The sequence below is a fragment of the Myodes glareolus genome, chromosome 16, assembly GCF_982192425.1.
Source record: "Myodes glareolus chromosome 16, mMyoGla1.1, whole genome shotgun sequence".
NCBI classification, from domain to species: Eukaryota; Metazoa; Chordata; class Mammalia; order Rodentia; family Cricetidae; genus Myodes; species Myodes glareolus.
In genome coordinates, this window is record NC_142041.1 from 14,194,213 (window position 1) to 14,213,202 (window position 18,990).

An 18,990-nucleotide genomic window follows, 5' to 3' on the forward strand; every position below is an offset into this window, starting at 1 on the left:
GGCTGGCCTTGAACTCAGAGAACCGCCTCCCTCTGCCTCCCAAGGGCTGGATTTAAAGGCCTGCGCCACCGCTGCCCTGCTTACTCATCACTTACAGGCCTTTTCACCCGAGACCAGCAGCTGCCTCAGACTTCTAGCCCTTCAGAACAGGGCTGTATTCAGGGTCTGGCCAACAGCTATGAACAGTTTTAAGTGGCAGCTTCTAACTTTGCTTATAGAAAGCTGGCTTGCAGCTGCCTGGCTCTTATTTAGACCTCCCTGTACAAAGGCATTGACCAGAAGCAGCTGCCCAGCACAGCTGCCACCAACTGCCACGAGCTCCGCAGCTAACCTGTGAGCGAGCGTTGCTTCACTCGAGCTGTGGGACTTGGCGTTTTTAGCAGCAGAGCTAAAGCTATCCATGTCTGTGAAAAATACAAACATGTTTTAAGAATTGATTTCATCCGGGCAGTGGTGGCACTTATGAGGCAGAGGCAGGCGGATCTCTGGAAGGTCAAGGACAGCCTGGTCTAAGAGCGAGTTCCAGGACAGCCAGGACTACACAGAGAAACCCTGTCTCAAAAAGCAAAAATAAAATGAAATAAAATAGATTTTAAAACAATCACAGAAGTTGATCTAAGGATGATTCTTCTTAGCTCCAGGTTCTTACTAGAGTTTGTACCAAACAAAATTATACAATCCTGGATAAAAACTGAAACACACTCTAGGTACACACATGAATTTATAAACTAGAGCCCCAGTCAGCAAAAGTCAGTAAAAAAAATACTGCATGATTTATGAGTTTTTTTATTTTAAGATAACCAGCTAAAAATCATTTTAGCTGTGAGAGAATTATAATGAATGTTTAATTGCTCAGCAAGGCATAGTAATCCCAACACATGAGAAGAGGCAGAGACTCAAGGACAGCACGGGACACAGAAGACCCTTGTTCATACAAATAAAACTGCAATCACTTAAAGTAAATTAGGCTTTTGCAAGATTTGGATATAATTTCTCTTTGAAAAGCTTACTAACTTCTGAATCTTTTACAGTAACTGAGTTTGAAGTGGGCTCAGTAGTCCCACTTTCCAGGAAATCTGAGGTAAGAGGAGTTCGAGCTCAGGAGTCGAAGGCCAGCTTCAATGGTGAGATGCCCATCTTAAAAACCACCGCCTAAAACAAAATGCAAAATCCTGACGACTGTCCCTATTTCCATTTGCTTACGTGGCTTATATAATCTGTGAGTAAATTTTCTAAACTTACCTGAAATGTCTTGAAGTCTGAGATGAATAAGTTTCTATCTACTGGAACACTGTCTTCAAGACAAATGCTGCTGGCTTGACTGCTATCAGGACTTCCCAATGCTGCGAAATCACCTCATGTGCTCTTCCTTTCTCTGGCTCCACTGCTGATCTGTGCCTCTGTAGCAGCCCACCAGCTGTCAGCCACATTCTGAGCATCTCCATCCCTGCGGGGGACTCAATCCTAAGGGGCGGTAGCAAAGCTTCCCTGGGGCTACTGCCTCAGCGCCTTAGCACCTGCTCCCAGGCCTACTAATCGATCCTCTACACTTGCCCTTCATTCTGACAAAACAGGTAAGAAAGACCATGAAAAGATGGACAGGAAGAAGATGTTTTAGGGAAGTTAAAATCAGGCTGAGCAGTGGTGATGCACTTTAGTCCCAGCTCTCGGGAGGAAGAGGCAGGCAGATCTCTGCGAGTTCGAGGCCAGCCTCTTCTACAGAGTGACTTCCAGGACAGTCAGGACTACACAGAGAAACCCTGCCTCAAAACAAACAAACAAACAAACAAAAAGGGTGGTAAAGAGGTGATTTTTAAGTAATTTTTTTTAATTACCTTTCTCTAAAGACAATTCTCTAAATTTTTGAGACATACACCCATAAAGGTTCAGTTCTGTGCAGCTTTTGCTGCCTGTGATTTAGTTTCACATCTGACCACACTGACAGCTAATAACAACCCCGGGGATTTGAAACCCACAAGAAGCCTCTTTTCAGCCTGTCTGATTCTCATCACATCTGCTTTGCTGGAAGGGAGTTCAGGAGCTGTAATACTTGAGGAGATTCTCATCTGTAGGCTTCAGAACTTTCTTATCTGCCATATTCACCACCCAACCAGGAGCAAGACCAAAGAAAATCTGCCTTGGATCCTTCCGAGCGCTGAGCATTCTGAAGAGTTCATCTTTTGTGATATCAGGAAGAACATAGCCATACTTCATGGCGAGTTCAAGTCTTGCTTCAGGAAACTTGGCAGGGTCAGCCAGGTACCCCCGGTTTTTCGCATCAGTGTAATACGGCACCAGCGCTTCAGGGGGGAGCATCCGCTTTGGAATGGGCTGTCCCCGCAGAAAGAACGGAACAGGCTTGCACAGAATTTCTAAAGAGAATTTTTAAAAAAGAGCTATAAATACTGTTAAATAGTTTTAAATTAATTTTTACATTTACTGAGATGGGAATTGAACTCCAAGAACTTTTTAGTTAGGTTAAGTATAAAAATGGAAACAACTCTATAAATTTCCATCTTATTACCCCATGTGCTGTGCTGCACGGGGAGATCTGATGACTTCAGGAGCTGGCTCTCTCCTTCCACCATGGAACCAAACTCAGGTCAGACTTACAGAGCAGATGGTCTTGCTACTGAGCTATCTAAGTTAGGCTGAAAAAAGTCACATTTAATAGTATACTTTGAAAAAGAAAGGAAAGGGGTAGGAGGAGGGAGGGAAGGCTTGTAAACACTTCAGATGAGCTAACAGCCCTCTGAAAAAGGTATTTAAAGACTTTTTTAGTTTCAATTATGTCAGTGGAGTACATGACTGCAGTGCTCAAGGGGGTCAAAAGAGGGCAGCTGTGAGCAGGACAGAACACTAAAAACAAAACTGGCCAACAGGCAATATGAGATAAAGAAGAAACCGACCACAGAACAGACTTACCCAGACTTCTTGGGTCATAGAAGGCTGTAGTAACAACACCGCCGTTTTTTTCAATTGCAGCAATGGCTAATTCTGAAGCTAACTGCACCTCAATATTCACCTTTGCTTGAAAAGTATCAGCACCCTGTCATGAGTAATAACAAGGCCTGTTAGTAAAGGGCTCAGCGGAAGGCCGATCAGGTGTCTTCAGCTGTGCTCCCCGCGCCAAAGCACCTGCAATTCCATCTCTAACGACCTCCGCTACCTATGCCTCACCAATTCTCAAGCCCTACAATAGGAATGACTGTCTTATTTCCATTTTCTGCCTTTAGTAGGTATTGAGTGAAGTAGCCATTCCCCATACTCCATTAGCAGTACACAATTTAATCCTAGCCAGGAATATTACTGTACCAAATTCAGATGGGAACAACGAGGCATACAGGCTGCTGAGTAATTCAAGACATAAAGTTAGGACATCAACCCTGAGTCTAGTCAGAACCTTTGAGTTGGAATTTTTCTTTTTCCCATGCCGAGGATGAAACTCTTCAGGTCTCCCCTTCTATCAGTCAGTTACATTCCCAGCACCATCTGTGTTCTTTCAAAAAATGCATTTCAAAGTAATTTCGGGGGGGGGGGGGGGGCTATGTGTGAGACCACAGCATGCAGCATGCATGTGGAGGCTGGAGGACAATTTTATGGTTCTGTATCCACCTTTACATGGACTCAGGGCTCCAACACACATCTCCAGATCTGAGTGGCCTCTACCCATGGAGCCATTCTACCAGCTCATCTCTATTCTTAGCCACAACTTCAGGCTCCAGTATACAGACTGAAAAGAAATCCTCATGGAGAGATGGCTCAGCAGTGAGGAGTACAAGCTGCTCTTCCAGAGGACCTCAGTTTGATGTCCACCCACGTGGTGCCTCAGAACCATCTCTAACTCCAGTTCCAGGGGGTCCAATGCCAATGTCTTCTTCTGGCCTTCCCAGGCACTAGACACATATGGGGTGTAGACAATACACATAAAACATTTTTATTTTATGTGCATTGGTGTCTCGCCTGCATGTATGTCTATGTAAGGTTGTCAGGTCCCCTAGAACTGGAGTTACAGAGAGTTGTGAGCAGCCACGTGGGGTCTAGGAATTGAACCCAGTTACTTTGGAAGAGTTGTCAGTGCTCTTAACCACTGAGCCATGTATCTCCAACCCATAAAAGACGTTTAAATTTCTTCTTCTTTCTTTCTTTTTTTTTTTTTTTTTTTTGAGACAGGGTTTCTCTGTAGCTTTGGAACCTGTATTGGAACTTGCTCTGTACACCAGGCGGGCCTGGAACTCACAGAGATCTGCCTGCCTCTGCCTCCCATGTGCTGGAATTAAAGGTGTGTGCCACCACTGCCATTTTTTAAATTTTAATAATAAAATAAAAATAAGTCTTCTTTATCCTTAAGTAAGCAATAGGAGGTTATAGAGGATCCAAAGGTCTGGAACAGCCTGGAAAACAAAATATCTGACAATACTGACGAGATTGGCTGTCTTTAGAAAAAAGGGGGATCCATTTTGTATTCAGCACCAACTTTATTATACTCTCCAAAATGGAGGCTGCATCTATTTTCCCCTAGAGTGTTTAACACTAGATGATGAAGTAATGAACTTCTTAAAGTTATGTTACTCAGGATATGCTAAGATTTCTCTTAACTTTAAAACATACTGTGTTTGCCATTTTAGTATGGCTGAAACTAGTTCTCAGTCTGATTTCTTTTGTCACGAACATTTCATATATTTCAAAATATTCTACTAACTATCAACTATAGGATGTAGTTTCTCTATATACTTGATAATGGTGTGCATTTTTATAATCACTACCCTGTTGATTCAGAACCAGGGACTTGATGTATTAATTTGTGATTCGTTTTTTTAAATCACTGCTCTGAGGCTGGGCAGTGGTGGCACACACCTTTAATCCTAGCACTCTGGAGCCAGAAGCAGGTGGATTTCTCAAAGGACTCTGAAAGGTTCTTCCATGGACATATACTTCCCTCTAGTGGACACAAAGTTACTGCTCAGCTCTGTATTTAATCTGCTTATGAATTGTTGGTCAATTGGTGTAACAGCAATTTTTACTGAAGTTGAAGTGAGATTTAATTCATTCCCTTTTTCCATAAATATTAAGCAACACTCAGAGTTAAGATTGTCAATACTGAAACCATAACAAAGTGCCTACCTTTACAGGCTTAGGTGACAGTAAGAAAAATAATGAAATGGAAGGGCAGTGGTGCACCAGAGAGTAAGAAAAATGAGTTGGGAGGTTGGAGAGATGGCTCAGCAGCTATGGGAACTAACTAGCTGCTGTTCCAGGGGGCCAGGATTCTATTACCAGAATCCATATGGTAGCTCCTAGTACCTGGAACTCCAGTTCTAGTGAATCCAAAGCTTCAGCTGGCACCAGGCACACATATGGTAGGTACATGCCGGCAAAACACTCACACACATAAAAACAACAGAAAGAAGAATGACATGAGCAGAAAAAGGCAGGGATAAAGTGTGCTTCTAAGTGGGAACAGGGCCACAGGCTACACAGGCTACTAACAAGTTCTTGTCACCTTGCAATACACTTAAATTGTTTTAGAAAGTGTCGGGTGGATGAGCAGATGTAGTGGCGCCTCAGCATTCAAGAGACAAAGGCCAGCCTGGTCTACAGTGAGTTCCAGGGCAGCCTGCCAGAGCTACCTTGCCTCAAACAACAAAAATAATTCCAGAAAGATCTTTCTGGGGCTGGAGAGAGGGCTGAGAGGTTAAGAGCACTTACTGCTCTTCTGGGGTTTGGTTCCAGCACCCACATGGTGGCTCACAACCATCTGCTAAGTCCAGTTCCAGGGGATCTAATGTCCTCTTCTTAACTCTGTAGGCACCAGAGACACATATGGAGCACATACATAAAGCAAAACACTCAGACACCTAAAACAAAGAAATCTAGTCTTTTTCTGCCCAAAGCATTCTTCTTTCTGTAGTTTTATCCCAGCACTCAGGAGGCAGAGGCTGGCAGATCTGTGAGTTCAAGGCCAGTCTGGTCTACTGAGTGAGTTCCAGTCAGGGCTACACAGCGAAACCTGTCTTGGAAAAAAAAAAACATCTGAAAAATCCTTTTAAGGATTTTCCTAATGACTTTCTATGTTGACAGGTGAAAGTCTCAGAAATGAGGGAGAAAGCTGTACTGATCCACAGAAGCAGAAGACAGAAATGTGCCCTGAACGGACGTCAGCTTTCTATAACCACAGCTAGTATGAACCAGGTTGTTTGTATTTATTCTATGTGCATGTGTGTTTTGTCTGCATTAATGTCTTTGTACCATGTGCATGCAGTTCCCATCAAGGCCAGCAAAGGGTGGTGGATCTTCCAGGACTACAGGTACAGATGTTGTGAGTGATCTTACGGATGCTGGGACTCGAACCCAGGTCCACTAGATGAACAGCAAATGTTCTTTACCACTGGTCTATCTCTCCAGCCCCCAAGAACAGGTAAGGGCTGATTAAGCAGTCCCTCAGTTTTACCTTCAGTTTTAGTTACTGGTTCTGCAGAGCGAGGAATCAACCAAGACACTGTGCAAGCTGAAAAGCGCGTCTCCGTACATTGTAGGTTTTAAACTGTGGGAGCATTAGGAGGCCTCATGCTGCTTCGCCCCAACCCTCCCAGAAGTGAATTATACATTTCTAAATTATATTCATTCTACCTGCTACCCACTCACCAGCCTACCATAGTATTACAATGCTGTACAGTTACCCCTTATCTTAATTAATGACCCCAGCATACAAGAGCAACGATGCAGGCAATTCGGCTATAACAAAGAGGAGCTATAAAGTGTGAACCTGAAGTGGAGAGATGGAAGCTCTCCATTTAATAAAGTCACAAGTTAAGGTTACTAACAACTGTAGCAAATTATTACTAACTTCCCACTATGCCTAACTTATGAATGAATCTTTACCGGATATCTATATGAAAAGAAGCAAACGGTTTACACAGTGTGGTGACGCCCACAGTGAAACATCCACGTGAGCAGGGAGGACTAGTAGGGTAGAGTGTCGTCTACATAATGCCCAACAACAACAAGTCGAGTTTTACCTCTTCAACCAGCTGGACCCCATAATCCCTCTTAAGTGGCTGGATGGTCACGCCTCTGCCGTTGACAAGCTGGGTTAAGTCAATAGGCTGAGTTGGATCAACTCGCCCTAAATCAATGAGATACTGCAGTCTCCTGAGACTCAAAGGCTGATACTGATGCCTGAAACTGCAAACAGAAACATAACAGTCAGAAAACACCAAGTAATCTTCCTGAAACCTCTTCAAATCAACAAGCTTTGCTCTGTGTTTGCCTTCATAATTTCTGATGGTTTAAAATAAACTTATGAGGACAAAACAAATGCATAAAACGCCAGTGCTTCCTTTGCTCCACTAAAAACAATTACCTCTCTAAACATTTACTTCATTCATGCACACAAGGAAATTGTTTGTTCACAAAAGTTTAACCCAAAATAACAGATCATAGAATAATAGTCGCTACAACATGCCATATACATATTATGTATGTCCATATATATAAAGGTATGGAAAGATACATAAGCCCTTTAAATTGCCAATCATCGAAGGACTCATGACAGCGAGCATTATCCCTGTTTTGTTGGTCCAGCAGAACTGGGCTTATATGCTTGCCTAAGAGCACACATGCACGCACGCATGCACACACATATACAAAATCTAGATTAAGTTTCATTACTGAAAATTATTCAGAGGCACAGTACCACAAATTTAAGTAAGTATCTACCAAACTATTTATTTATGTAATTCTTGGTGGAAATTAGGGATTTGTACTTCCAAAGCAAAACACCCTTACCTATGTCCTTCATTAAATCCGTATTTTGGGATCCGGATGTAAAATGGAGTCTGCCCTCCCTCAAAGCCCAGCCGGGGCCGAGTTCCTCTCTGCCTTTCTCCTTTGTGGCCTCTGCCACATTTCCTCCCTCTCCTCCGGTCTCTTGGACGTCTTTCCTATAAGGAAAAGCGAGTGACAAAACCTTCAGATGCATTTTTGAAAACTGTTTCCCCTCACACATATTCCTTTATGACGCCCTATATGCATCCAAGCAGTCCTAGTTCAGGTACCGTGTGCCCTGCACCGCTCAGACTACTCAATCATCTTTGCACTCCATACCACTCACAGAACGTGGCTAATTCTAATAACCAAAACGCAGAGCCAAGTTCTAAGGATGGGAAGAAACCCGATGGGAGAAACAAGCTAGCTCACAGGCTAGTCAGCTTGTGCTGGCCTGCGGTGACAGCTACTTGGAACGCTGAGGCAGGAGGATTCAAAGTTCAAGGCCTGCCTGAGCGACACAAGTTTAAGGGCAGCACTCCCAATTTACTAAGACTGTGACTGTGTCTCTGAATAAATGATTTAAAAGCAGGAAAGGGGTTCGGGGTAGTGCGCTTGACTAAGCATGCCAAGGGCCTAAATTCAGTCCGCAGTAGAAAAGCGTCAGGATCTAAAAGTATCCTAGAACTAAGCAGCCAAGACTTGAGCGATATTCAGTTTTATTTTTTTAATTAATTGTAAACATGTAATTGTACCACATATGGCCAAGGAAAACTCCGTTTTGTGCTAGACACCCATTCTAAATTCCTAAAAGATAAGCTCGTGGCAACTTGGACTCCTCGTCCCCTCCCCAGAACTGTAAAACTGTTGTAAAATTGATTAACCGCTTGCTTTGGCCTCTGTAAACTCCCTACTTAGCGAGGAGCGAGGCAGTATCTCACGAAGGCGTGAGTCCCACAGAAAAGCAGAAAAGCTCTTAAAGGAGGGCTTTAAATCCCACCTCCCTTTAAGCTGGGTCTCAGTTCGAAATCTGACCACGGGAACTTAAAACGGCAGCTTAAAATAAAAAATGTGGCTAAGAACTGGATAGCGTCAGGTGGTCTTTCAGAGTTTTCTAACTCCGTAACAACATCTTCCCTTTAATCTATTTTGTCACCTCCCCAAAGCCACAAACTGAGTGACAATAAAAGACGACGGACAACAGCTTTTCTAGTCGTGCCGCTGGCTGCACGCGAGACAGCTAAAGTGACAGGCACTTTACTAAAGGACTTCGGTTTAGACGCAATTTTGGGCGAATCGTTCTGTAGCTTCGAGAGTGTGCCGCTCTGCACACTTAGCATCTTTGTGCATTTAAGTGCGAGTCTTAATAATTCGGGGTGCACGCGGGAATGGTCGGAGCCCGGGAAATCCACACGCGTCCTTCACCCCGGATCGCGACGCAGTCCCAGGACTCCCCACACCGCCGCCATCCGTTTACCCGTTTTCTGGAGTCGGGGTTGGGCTTCAGGTTGGCCAGGCTCACTCGCGGCAGGGACCGGAGCAGGTCCAGGCTGGCCCCGCAGCCCCGCGCCCCGCCAGCCATGACCCACCGTCTTTCCAAGGGCGCCGCGGGAGGCAGCGCGGCTCGGCGTTGCTTTACGGCTTCGCCCCGCCCCTGTCGCGCAGAAGCGCGCCGGCGTCCGCGGAATACGGACTCTCGCTTCCGGTTTCCGGCTTCTGAGCTTAGTGGAAAGCGGGACTGGCTTAAGATTTTGTAGTGGCGTCAATTCTTAGGCTTCGGTACCACGTTCTGAACGAAACATGTTCGCTTACAGCCTGAAAGGACTAGGAGCGCTGTGTATTGGAGGGTCTTTTGAGTTGAAATTTGTCTCCTTTGTTGGGCTTTTTAAAGTGGCGTCTTATGAAGCGACAAGTAATTCAAAATAATGTTAGCAGTTTCTAGCTTTGGGGCTTTGGCAATACAACTATTACAATGTCTGGCTCATCTTCCTGCCCTGACTGTTACTGAATTGCTAACCTGAGCGATGGGGACCATTCTGAGCACCTGCTGTGACCCAGAAACCGCGTTAAGTTAGCTTTCCGGGATTCCAGCCAATCAGATTGACTCGCTTTCACAACTAGCAGCAAAGCCAGGATTCAAAGCTAATGATCTTACACTGCCAAACATATATTTCACTTCAAAACTAAATGATTTTAAATGTTTGTCTTACTACAAGTAATACAGAAAAGAATGTGTTCCTTTTGGTATTCTTTTGTCATTTCACTATCTTGCAGAAGATTTGCTCCTGCTAGCTCCTAACTAGCAATTATATAGCTAAGGTGTAATGGGCAGTTGTTTCTAAATCTAATCACCTTTTTGAAGTTGCTGTAAAAGGCTTTGGTGGGTATTTGTTTTTCTTTTCATGTGAGTGTGTATCTTTGAGAACGGACAGAGGCCAGAACAGGACTTCCAGTCTTCTGGAATTGGAGTATAAGTGGTTGCCCCAAACCAAATGCAGGTCCTCTGAAAAAGTAGTAAATACTACACCACTGAGCCCTCTTCCCAGCCTCCAAATCAACTGTAAAACAGCTACTTAAACAAGTTACTTTCATGCCTATAAACAATGAGCAAGGCACTAGCTGAGCCAATAGAATCATAGTAAATGAAGACAATCTAAATATTGCTCCCAGGTTGATTGAAATCCAGACGATTCCAAAATCAACTTATTTTAAGTTTGTTTTGATGAGATAGGCTCTTGTAGTCTTTTAAACTAATTAACAAAATGGTTGCAGTTGTTCTCAACCCCTTTGGGGAGTCAGACAACCATTTCACAGGGGTTACATATCAGATATTTCCATTATAATTCATAATGGTAGCAAAATTACAGTTATGAAATACAACAAAAATAATTCTATATTTGGGGTCACCACAGCATGAGAAACTCAGAGACAGGCATTGGGGTTCTACTTGAAGGTCAGAAAAGCAAAGCCAGCAGCCACTGCCTTTTACCTCTACCTAAGTCCAAAATGGCCATCCTGCCTCCAGGAATCTCAGAGTGAGACTATGACTGAGAGCTGTCTCCTCCCATTTTATAATCCTATTTCTGGGATTAAGGGTGTGCACCACAATCACCTGGTTTCGACGACAAGCTAGTGTGTGTGTCATTGCTGCTTGGTCTGTAAGGCTGGCCAGTGCGGCTGTTTTACTTTTCTGCTCTTCAGGCAAGCTTTATTTATTAAAATACAAATGAAATGCCATTACAAGAAACTGTTGTGGAATAATCCTTTTGTATACTGTGACTATATATTACTCTCATTGGTTTAATAACCAACCGGCCAGTAGCTAGGCAGGAAGAGGTTAGGCAGGAGAGGTTAATGGAAAGGACACTGGGAAGAAGGGCAGGCTCAATGGAGTCACCAGCAGACTCAGAGAAAAGCAAGATAAACATGTCATATTGAGAAAGGATATTGAGCCACCTGGTAGAACAAAGATAAGAATTGTGTGTTAACTTAAATTGTAAGAGCTAGTTAGTAACTGTTGTGCCTGAGTCCAAGAACCCCCAAGATGACCACCAAGGAGCCACATTCCCAAATGAAAAAGCAAGGTTTTGTTTATTAAGTCCGGGCTAGCACTGGTCTTCTGTCACACAGTCTGACACAGCAGATGGAGGGAGAAGGACCCTGTCTATTTTTGCAAGGGATTTATATAGGCACATGCCTTTAATTCCAGCACTTATGAGGTAGAGGCAAATAGATCTCTGAGTCTGAGGCCAGCATGATCTACAGAGTGAGCTCCAGGATAGTCAATGATAATCAGGGAAATCCTGTGCAGTGATTGAATGAAAATGCCCCCCAAATCTCATAGGGAGTGGCACTATTTGAAAAGATTAGGACTGGTGGCCTTGTTGAAGTAGGTGTGGCCTTGTCGCAAGAAGCTTTTCCCTGGGAGGTGAGCTTTGAGGTTTCAGAAGCCCAAGCCCGGTCCAGTGGCTCCATCAGTCTCTCCCAGCTCCCTGAAGATCCAGATGTAGAACTCTCAGCTACCTCTCCAGCACATCTGCCTGCAAGCTTTTATGTTTCCCACCATTGACAATAATGGGCTAAACCCTGACTGAGAGCAAACCAATTTTTTTTTTTATAAGAGGTGTTGTGGTCATGGTGTCTCTTCACAGCAATACAACGTTGACTAAGACACCCTGTCTTAAATAAACCAATAGTAATTAATAATAATAATAATAATAATAATAACAACAACAACAACAAAATAAAACTTTGAACTGCTGCTGAGCAGTGGTGGCACACGTCTTTAATCCCAGCACTCAGGAGGATCTGAAAACTGAGTTCAAGGACAGCCTGGTCTACAGAGAATTCCAGGTCAGTTCAAAGAGAAACCCTATTTTGAAAACAAAACAAAACAAAAACCCAAACTAATGAAACTACTCTGGGAAATACAGAGAAAAGACTTCCAAAATAAAGGCATAGGCAATTTTCAAGTGGCACAGAATATAAACCTAAGATTTAACAAACAAAATTATACAAAATTAAACAGAGGAAACGGAAAGGTTTCTGATGATTCAAAAATTCCAGATCAGACCAGATTAAAAACAGATAAATACAGGTTTATTGAGCATTGCCACGGGAAAGGTTCACCAGTCCCAAAGAACATGGCCATGGAAGTCACACACCGGAGCTAAGGTAGGGCAGTTTTGCAGACCTTAGACAAGGAGTGATAATACAACAGCCAGATGCTGGGACTGCCCCATGGATAAAAGCCAAGCCCCTGTCAGGCACTTGGGTGGGCTGTTGCTGTCAGGAAGGCTGGTTATATCAGATGCCAGAAATAACGGAACTGGGCTCTTGGCGCCATTCCTCAGTTCAGAGTTTTCTCAGAATGGGCCAGATTGGAAAAAGTGGAGCAGATGGGGTTTCCCATCTTGTGCAGGGGTGAGCAGGGGTTCCAACCAAGCAGAAACTATCATCAAAGTGAAAAGGTAGCCTATTGAGTAGGAGAAAAATCTTTGCCATCTAGACTACAAACAATTACAACTATTAAACACAAGGAAACCTGCCAAGCAATGAATGGGTTAATAAACTGAACAGATAGCTCTTAAGTGTAGGCTCACAAATTACCGATATATATATATATATTTATTTTTTTAATCAGGGTCTTACTGGGTAGCTGTGACTTGCTTGGGACTTTTATGTAGACCAGGCTGGCTTTGACCTCACAGAGATTCCCCTTGTCACTGCTTCCAGAATTCTGGGATCAAAGGTGTGTGCCAGCACGCCCACCTTCCGCAGCATTTTTACAGTATATATTTTACATTCTAACGTTGTTCTCATTTGCCTATTTCCACTAGAGAATAACCTGTTACTTTAGAACAGAAGTGATTTATACTTCTCATCTAAAAAAGAAAGCATTTTTAACCTACTTTAGAAAAATACTTCATTAACTTTAACTTTTCTGTCTCAGCTTCCCTTTCTTACTTGATGGATCCTGTGGGATTTTTTTTTTCACAAAATATGGAAAATACTTATTTTTAACAAAATAAAGTAGCTTTCAATGAAAACAAAGGAAGCTGAATGTGAGACAGTGGACACATACATTCTACCTTAACTATCCAATTATAAATCAAGCATTTTAACAGTCCTGAAAACAATAAGCTTCAATTAACCAACTAGGTTTTAAGTTTTGTTATAGCAGGCATTTAGAAATCACTATTAACAGTTTACATTCAGATTCAAGTCTGACATCATATATTTCCTTTACTTCTAACTAGACTGTTGACATATACTAATCATTTAAAAAGAATTTTACCTAAATTCTTTTGTTGTTCTTTAAACATGAAAGCAGAAATAAACCGTCTCAAATACATTGTAAATGAAAAGTACATTTTGTGACAGGCCATGCCTACCAGAAGATCAGAAGACCAGGCAGATATATAGTTATATATGTATATATAATATAACTAATAATGGACATAATTATGGATTTTATAAATCAACAATAATAAAATATACTGTTCTAATAAACAGTTTGTATCAAAAAAAAAAAAAGAAGACCAGACAGGCTGCCCTTGCACCTTTCCCACTCTCTCTGTCCCCCCAGGCCCAATCTTCAGAGTTGCCCCAAGCTCTGTAACAGACCATCCTCCTTGGCCTCCCCTCCCCTGAACCTTTGATACCAGCAGGCTTTCCCCATGACACAATAGCTGTGCAGCCAGCGGAACAGGCAGCACACAGCCAGCACACACTCTGAAAATCCAGAGAGGAAACAGAAATGAAGGAGCAAAACACCCAGTCAACAAAGACAAACCCAGAAATCAGCACCTGGACCCAAACTCAGATGTCTAGAAACCTGTGTAAAACCACAATCAATAAGAGACAGGAAAATATGTCTCCACTAGAGTCGAGTTATCCCACCACAGCAGGGCCTGAATGTTCCAACATAGCTGAGGCACAAGAAAAAGACCTTAAAAGCACCCATATGGAGTTGATAAAGATTCTTAAAGAGGAAATTAATAAATCCCTTAAAGAAAGCCAAGAAAACACAAGAAGTTGAAGCAAACATTAAAACTATTCAAGACCTGAAAATGAAAATAGAAGCAATAAAGAAATCATAAACTGAGGGAATTCTGGGAATAAAATATAGGAATTTGAACAGGAGTTACTGAGGCAAACTTCACTGACAGAATACATGAAATGGAAGAGACAATCTCTGGCACTGAAGATACAATAGAAGAAAGGGATACACCAGTCAAAGAAAATGTTAATCGAAAAAATCCTGGCACAAAACATAATCTGGTATACTAAGAAAAGACCAAACCTAATAATAATCGGAATAGACAAAGGAGAAGAAAACCAGGTTAAAGGCCCAGAAAATATTTTCAATAAAGTCAGAGAAGAAAAGTTTTTTAACCTAAAGAAGGAGATGCTTAATAAAGGTACAAGAAGTACACAGACTAGCAAAAAGTGAGGACCAGAAAAGAAAGTTCCCTTGGCACTTAATAATCAAAACATTAAGCACAGAGAAACAAACTAAGAATATTAAAAGCTAAAGGAAAAATGCCAAGTAACATATAAAGGCAAATCTATTACATTAACACCTGCCTTCTCAATGGAGACTTTAAAGGCAGAAGGGCCTGGAAGGGTGTCCTGCAGATTCTTAAGAGTTCACAGATGCCAGCCCAGACTACTACATCCACAAAATTTTCAATCACCACAGATGAATAAAATAAGAAATTCCATGAAAAAGTCAAATTTAATATCTACCTACAAATACAGCCCTATAGAAGGCGCTAGAAGGAAAACTCCAACCTAAGGAAGTTAACTACACCCAGGTCAACAAATAAAGTAAATAATCTCACGCCAACAAAACCAAAAGAAAGGAAACTGACAGACCAGTTTGGGAGGAAAAACAATTTGTTATAAGGTCTATTCGCTGCAAAATTCAAGTTTGATTCACATGGACTCCATTTTGAGAAGATAAGGTGTTCTGGCAAGGAACCTTGAGATTTCTGCCAAGATGATCTGTTAAACAATCTGATTCGCTATCTGTAAAAATCGCTTGCAAAATTCTTACATTACAAAATCCCCAGTTTACACGTTTTCCCTATAAAAGGAGGCCTGAAAAGTTGACCCACAATGTACTCTCAAATCCCATTTTGGAGAATCAGTCCTATGCATAGTAACTAAAGGTTGCTTAATTGGCTTTAATTTGGATGATGGTTATTGATGTGGCATTTCCCTCTGTATGCCTGAATACCATTAATGAATAAAGAAACTGCCTTGGCCTGTTGATAGGGCAGAACTTAGGTAGCCAGGGAAAACTAAACGGAATGCTGGGAGAAAGAAGGCAGAGTCAAAGAGAGACACCACGGAGCCTCCAGGGTCAGACACATTGAATCTTTGCTGATAAGCCACTACCATGTGGCGACATACAGATTACTAGAAATGAGTTAAACTAAGATGTAAGAGTTAGCCAATAAGAAGTTAGAGCTAATGGGCCAAGCAGTGATTTAATTGATACAATTTCTGTGTGATTATTTTGGGGCTAAACTAGCCGGGCTGCCGGGACAAACAAGTGGGCACTCCATCTACAGGTTATCATTCTTGGATAGAAGGATTAACAAAATACATACCACCACCTAACACTACCACCACCACCAACAACAAAACAGCAACATAACAGGAATCAACAATCATTAGTTATCGATATTGCTTACTATCAATGGTCTCAATTACCCAATAAAAAGACACAGACTAATGGAATGGATGTGAAAAAAGGATCTATTCTTCTGAAGCATCCAAGAAACATACTTCAACTTCAAGGATAGGCTACCTCAGGGCAAAGGGTTGGAAAAACATACCAAGCAATGGACCTAAGAAGCAAGCTGGTGTCGCCATTTTAACATCTAACAATATATAGACTTCAAACCAAAACTAATCAAAAGAGATGGAAAAGAACAGTGCAAACTCATCAAAGAAAAATTCACCAAGATGACATTTTGCCAGGCCTCCTTAGTCTTATACCCCGAGGAAAAGTGAGTACACTATCCACCCCTTCTTTAGCCCCACAACACAGGATAATCAGACACACTAGGGAGTCGAGTCAAAGCAGGAACTCAGTTTATTATTGTGAGTGTCAGCTTATATAGGTTAAGTGACATCGTGTGATATGGGGGTACCTCCAGCCAAAGAGAGACAGCCAAGCCCTCCCTCTGGTTGGAGGAGTGTCTACCTAGATTTTGCTGTCTCAGCCCCCACTTGGTAGCTTTGAGACTATCCTTCAAACTCAAGCCAGGCTTTTCTCTGTTCTCTAAGCTTTGAGATACAGGCCCTGAGATAACTTTGGCCCAACATCTCCCTATTTTTTGTTTTATATCCCATCTCCTATCCCGGTCACCAAGCCAGAATAGCCTACCGGGGAGAGTGTATGGTCAGGGTCATTCCTATCTAGAGTTTTTGCCTGGATACCCTCAAATTAAGAGTTCATCCATGGAGTGAGATGTATCGAGCCTATCATAATGTACTCGAAGGGCCATGAGTTGTACCTGTTCTATCTGTTTTTGGAATGCTTGTTTCAGCCTTTGGAGAATGCATGGGCCAAAAAGACATGTCAATAAACAAATAGCCATTGGCCCAATAAGGGAATAGGTGAGTGTGGTAAGCCATGGGGACCAATTAAACCAGGTCTCTTAGGAGGTTCTTTACTTAAACGAATCAATATCTTTTCTTAACTCATCTAGGGTTCTTGTAACTATTCCGAATGGTCTGCCTAGGAGCAACATTCTTCCCCAAGTACCCTGCAAATTCCTTCCCTGTTCCATAAACAACAAGTCCAAACCTTTCCTATTTTGTCAAGTTACCCTTGCTAAGGAATCCAAAGACTTTTGTAAATAATGTAATGCGGTCTCTGTCTTTTCTAATTATGTCCAGCCCAGTCTGCTCACATCCCCAGGAAGAACAATAGTAATCAGGAACCACCCCACAGTTTCTAATAGTGGAGGCAGTCCGGCTGCTTCCTGGGCATACATAAAAGGGTGTCTGCAGGAGGGCATGTCTCCTAAGGACATGAGAACACCCAGGCTCATTAAGGTAAGGTGCCTGGGGTAGGGTGCACCCCCAAGAGCCTCAGCATTCAGGCCTCCCTTCAATCTCTGGAATCCAGTCTCCCAGGTCCCAGCTTCCACGCACCAAATCACAGAGGTCAAGCATCAGACCAGGCCACCACATCCAGGTTTTTGTCATCTGAGAAGTCTGGCTTAGGATCCCTCCAGTGCCAGTGCTTGTGGGGCCTGGACCTCAATCCCTTTGAGAAGAGTTAACATGATATTTGCCAGGAGGGCCATCAGAAATAGAAAAACATGCTACACTTGTCTCAAGGGTCAGTCTCCCTTGGGCAGTGGTGATTGTTCTTTTCTTGTGTTTGCATTTAAGGGTTGTCCACCATAATCTCTTTCTTTCTTTATTGGTAATCTTTGTCTTCCCCACTGTCCTGAGGGGAGGGGAGAAATGTTAAGTTATGAGTAGGTAGCCATATAGGCGTTTCCCCTCAGTTTGGGAAGGCACATTCATATCCTCAGGCCTGTGTCAACAAGGGATCTGGGCCCCTCCATTGGTTAGGGAGAGGATCCTTCCATCTAACCTTTTAGGCAGGGCCTCATTGGGAGGGATCCACATTTTTTCTGAAATTTATTTTGTTCATCTGATTTTTTAAAATTTAAAATATTTATGGTTAATAATACCTTTTGCAGTTGTAGATGGGAGAAACTTCTCCCCCTTTTTGTTTTATAAGGACTTCTTTGAGATATTGGTGATGCCTTATGACAATCGCTTGACCCTTAGGTACCACCCATAGTATAAGCAAATAATTATCGAACTCCTGGATAGTTCCGTTATCAGTAATTTTTGTAGTTTTTCAGATCTTACCTGTCCTAAGGCAATTACAAGGAATTGGAGTAGATGCAATAATCATTATTGGCCAGCAGGTGTCGGGGTTGCAGCCATGTGGCCAAGAGACCCTAGCAGAAGCAAACAGCACATGTTGCTTACTTAGGTACTGAAAAAAATATGCTTTGTTTAACAAATTAAGAACAGTTATTAAGACAATCAAAGGATTCTGAGAGTTGGGGCCCAGGATAAAGAAAAAATGCAAAGTTTTCAGTCAGTGCGAGTTGCATTCTGTGTGTGTCATGGGATTTGCAGGCAGCAGTGTGTAAGGCAGCCTGTGGGTCATGAGCCAGGGAGTGCTGAGAAGCAGCCTGCTGCATCTGAGTGTAGGCTAGTGCTGCAGGCGGGAGAGTCAGTGCCCAATGCACCACACGGCTGGCAAACCCAGCCCACAAAGGTTTGGCGCCAGATGATGACAGAAGTTACAAAATAATCCCACACTAATTCAGAATAACATATAATAAAGGGTTATTTATTTAGGGGTAGATTCACAGATCACAGTCTTCTACACAAATAGAGAACAGGAAATGAATCTAGCAGCCAGAAGGAAGAACTGGAAGCTCATGCTTTCCAGCTGCATTTATAGTATAAGAGCTCATGCCCAAGTGGTCTGATATCTTAAAGCCTATTTACTGGTTGAAGGAGCTCCGACAGCACCATTAGCGTTTAGAAAATTTAAAGTTAATAAAGCATTATGTGATACAGGATTTCCCTCTGTATGTTGTGAATACCATTGGTTAATAAAGAAGCTGCTTTGGGCCTACTGCAGTGCAGAATAGGGCAAGGTGGGAA

The 18,990-nt window shown here is 42.6% G+C and overlaps 1 protein-coding gene across 2 annotated transcripts; it reads right to left on the reverse strand.

Moving 5' to 3' along the window:
* Nucleotides 1-770: 770 nt before the first annotated feature.
* On the reverse strand, nt 771-9,404 carry Mrpl15 (mitochondrial ribosomal protein L15). 2 transcript variants are annotated; one of them, XM_048420182.3, is made up of 5 exons: nt 9,245-9,404; nt 7,789-7,943; nt 7,020-7,185; nt 2,926-3,049; nt 771-2,372 (listed from the first exon to the last, which is right to left on the reverse strand). In XM_048420182.3, the coding sequence occupies exons 1-5, from the start codon at nt 9,347-9,349 to the stop codon at nt 2,035-2,037; spliced, it is 888 nt and encodes a 295-aa protein (XP_048276139.1). In that variant the 5' UTR covers nt 9,350-9,404; the 3' UTR covers nt 771-2,034. The 2 variants fall into 2 exon arrangements, with proteins under 2 accessions (XP_048276139.1, XP_085533182.2); XM_085677056.2 differs by lacking the exon at nt 2,926-3,049 and having other exon boundaries at nt 2,060-2,372.
* Between the last annotated feature and the right edge of the window lie 9,586 nt (nt 9,405-18,990).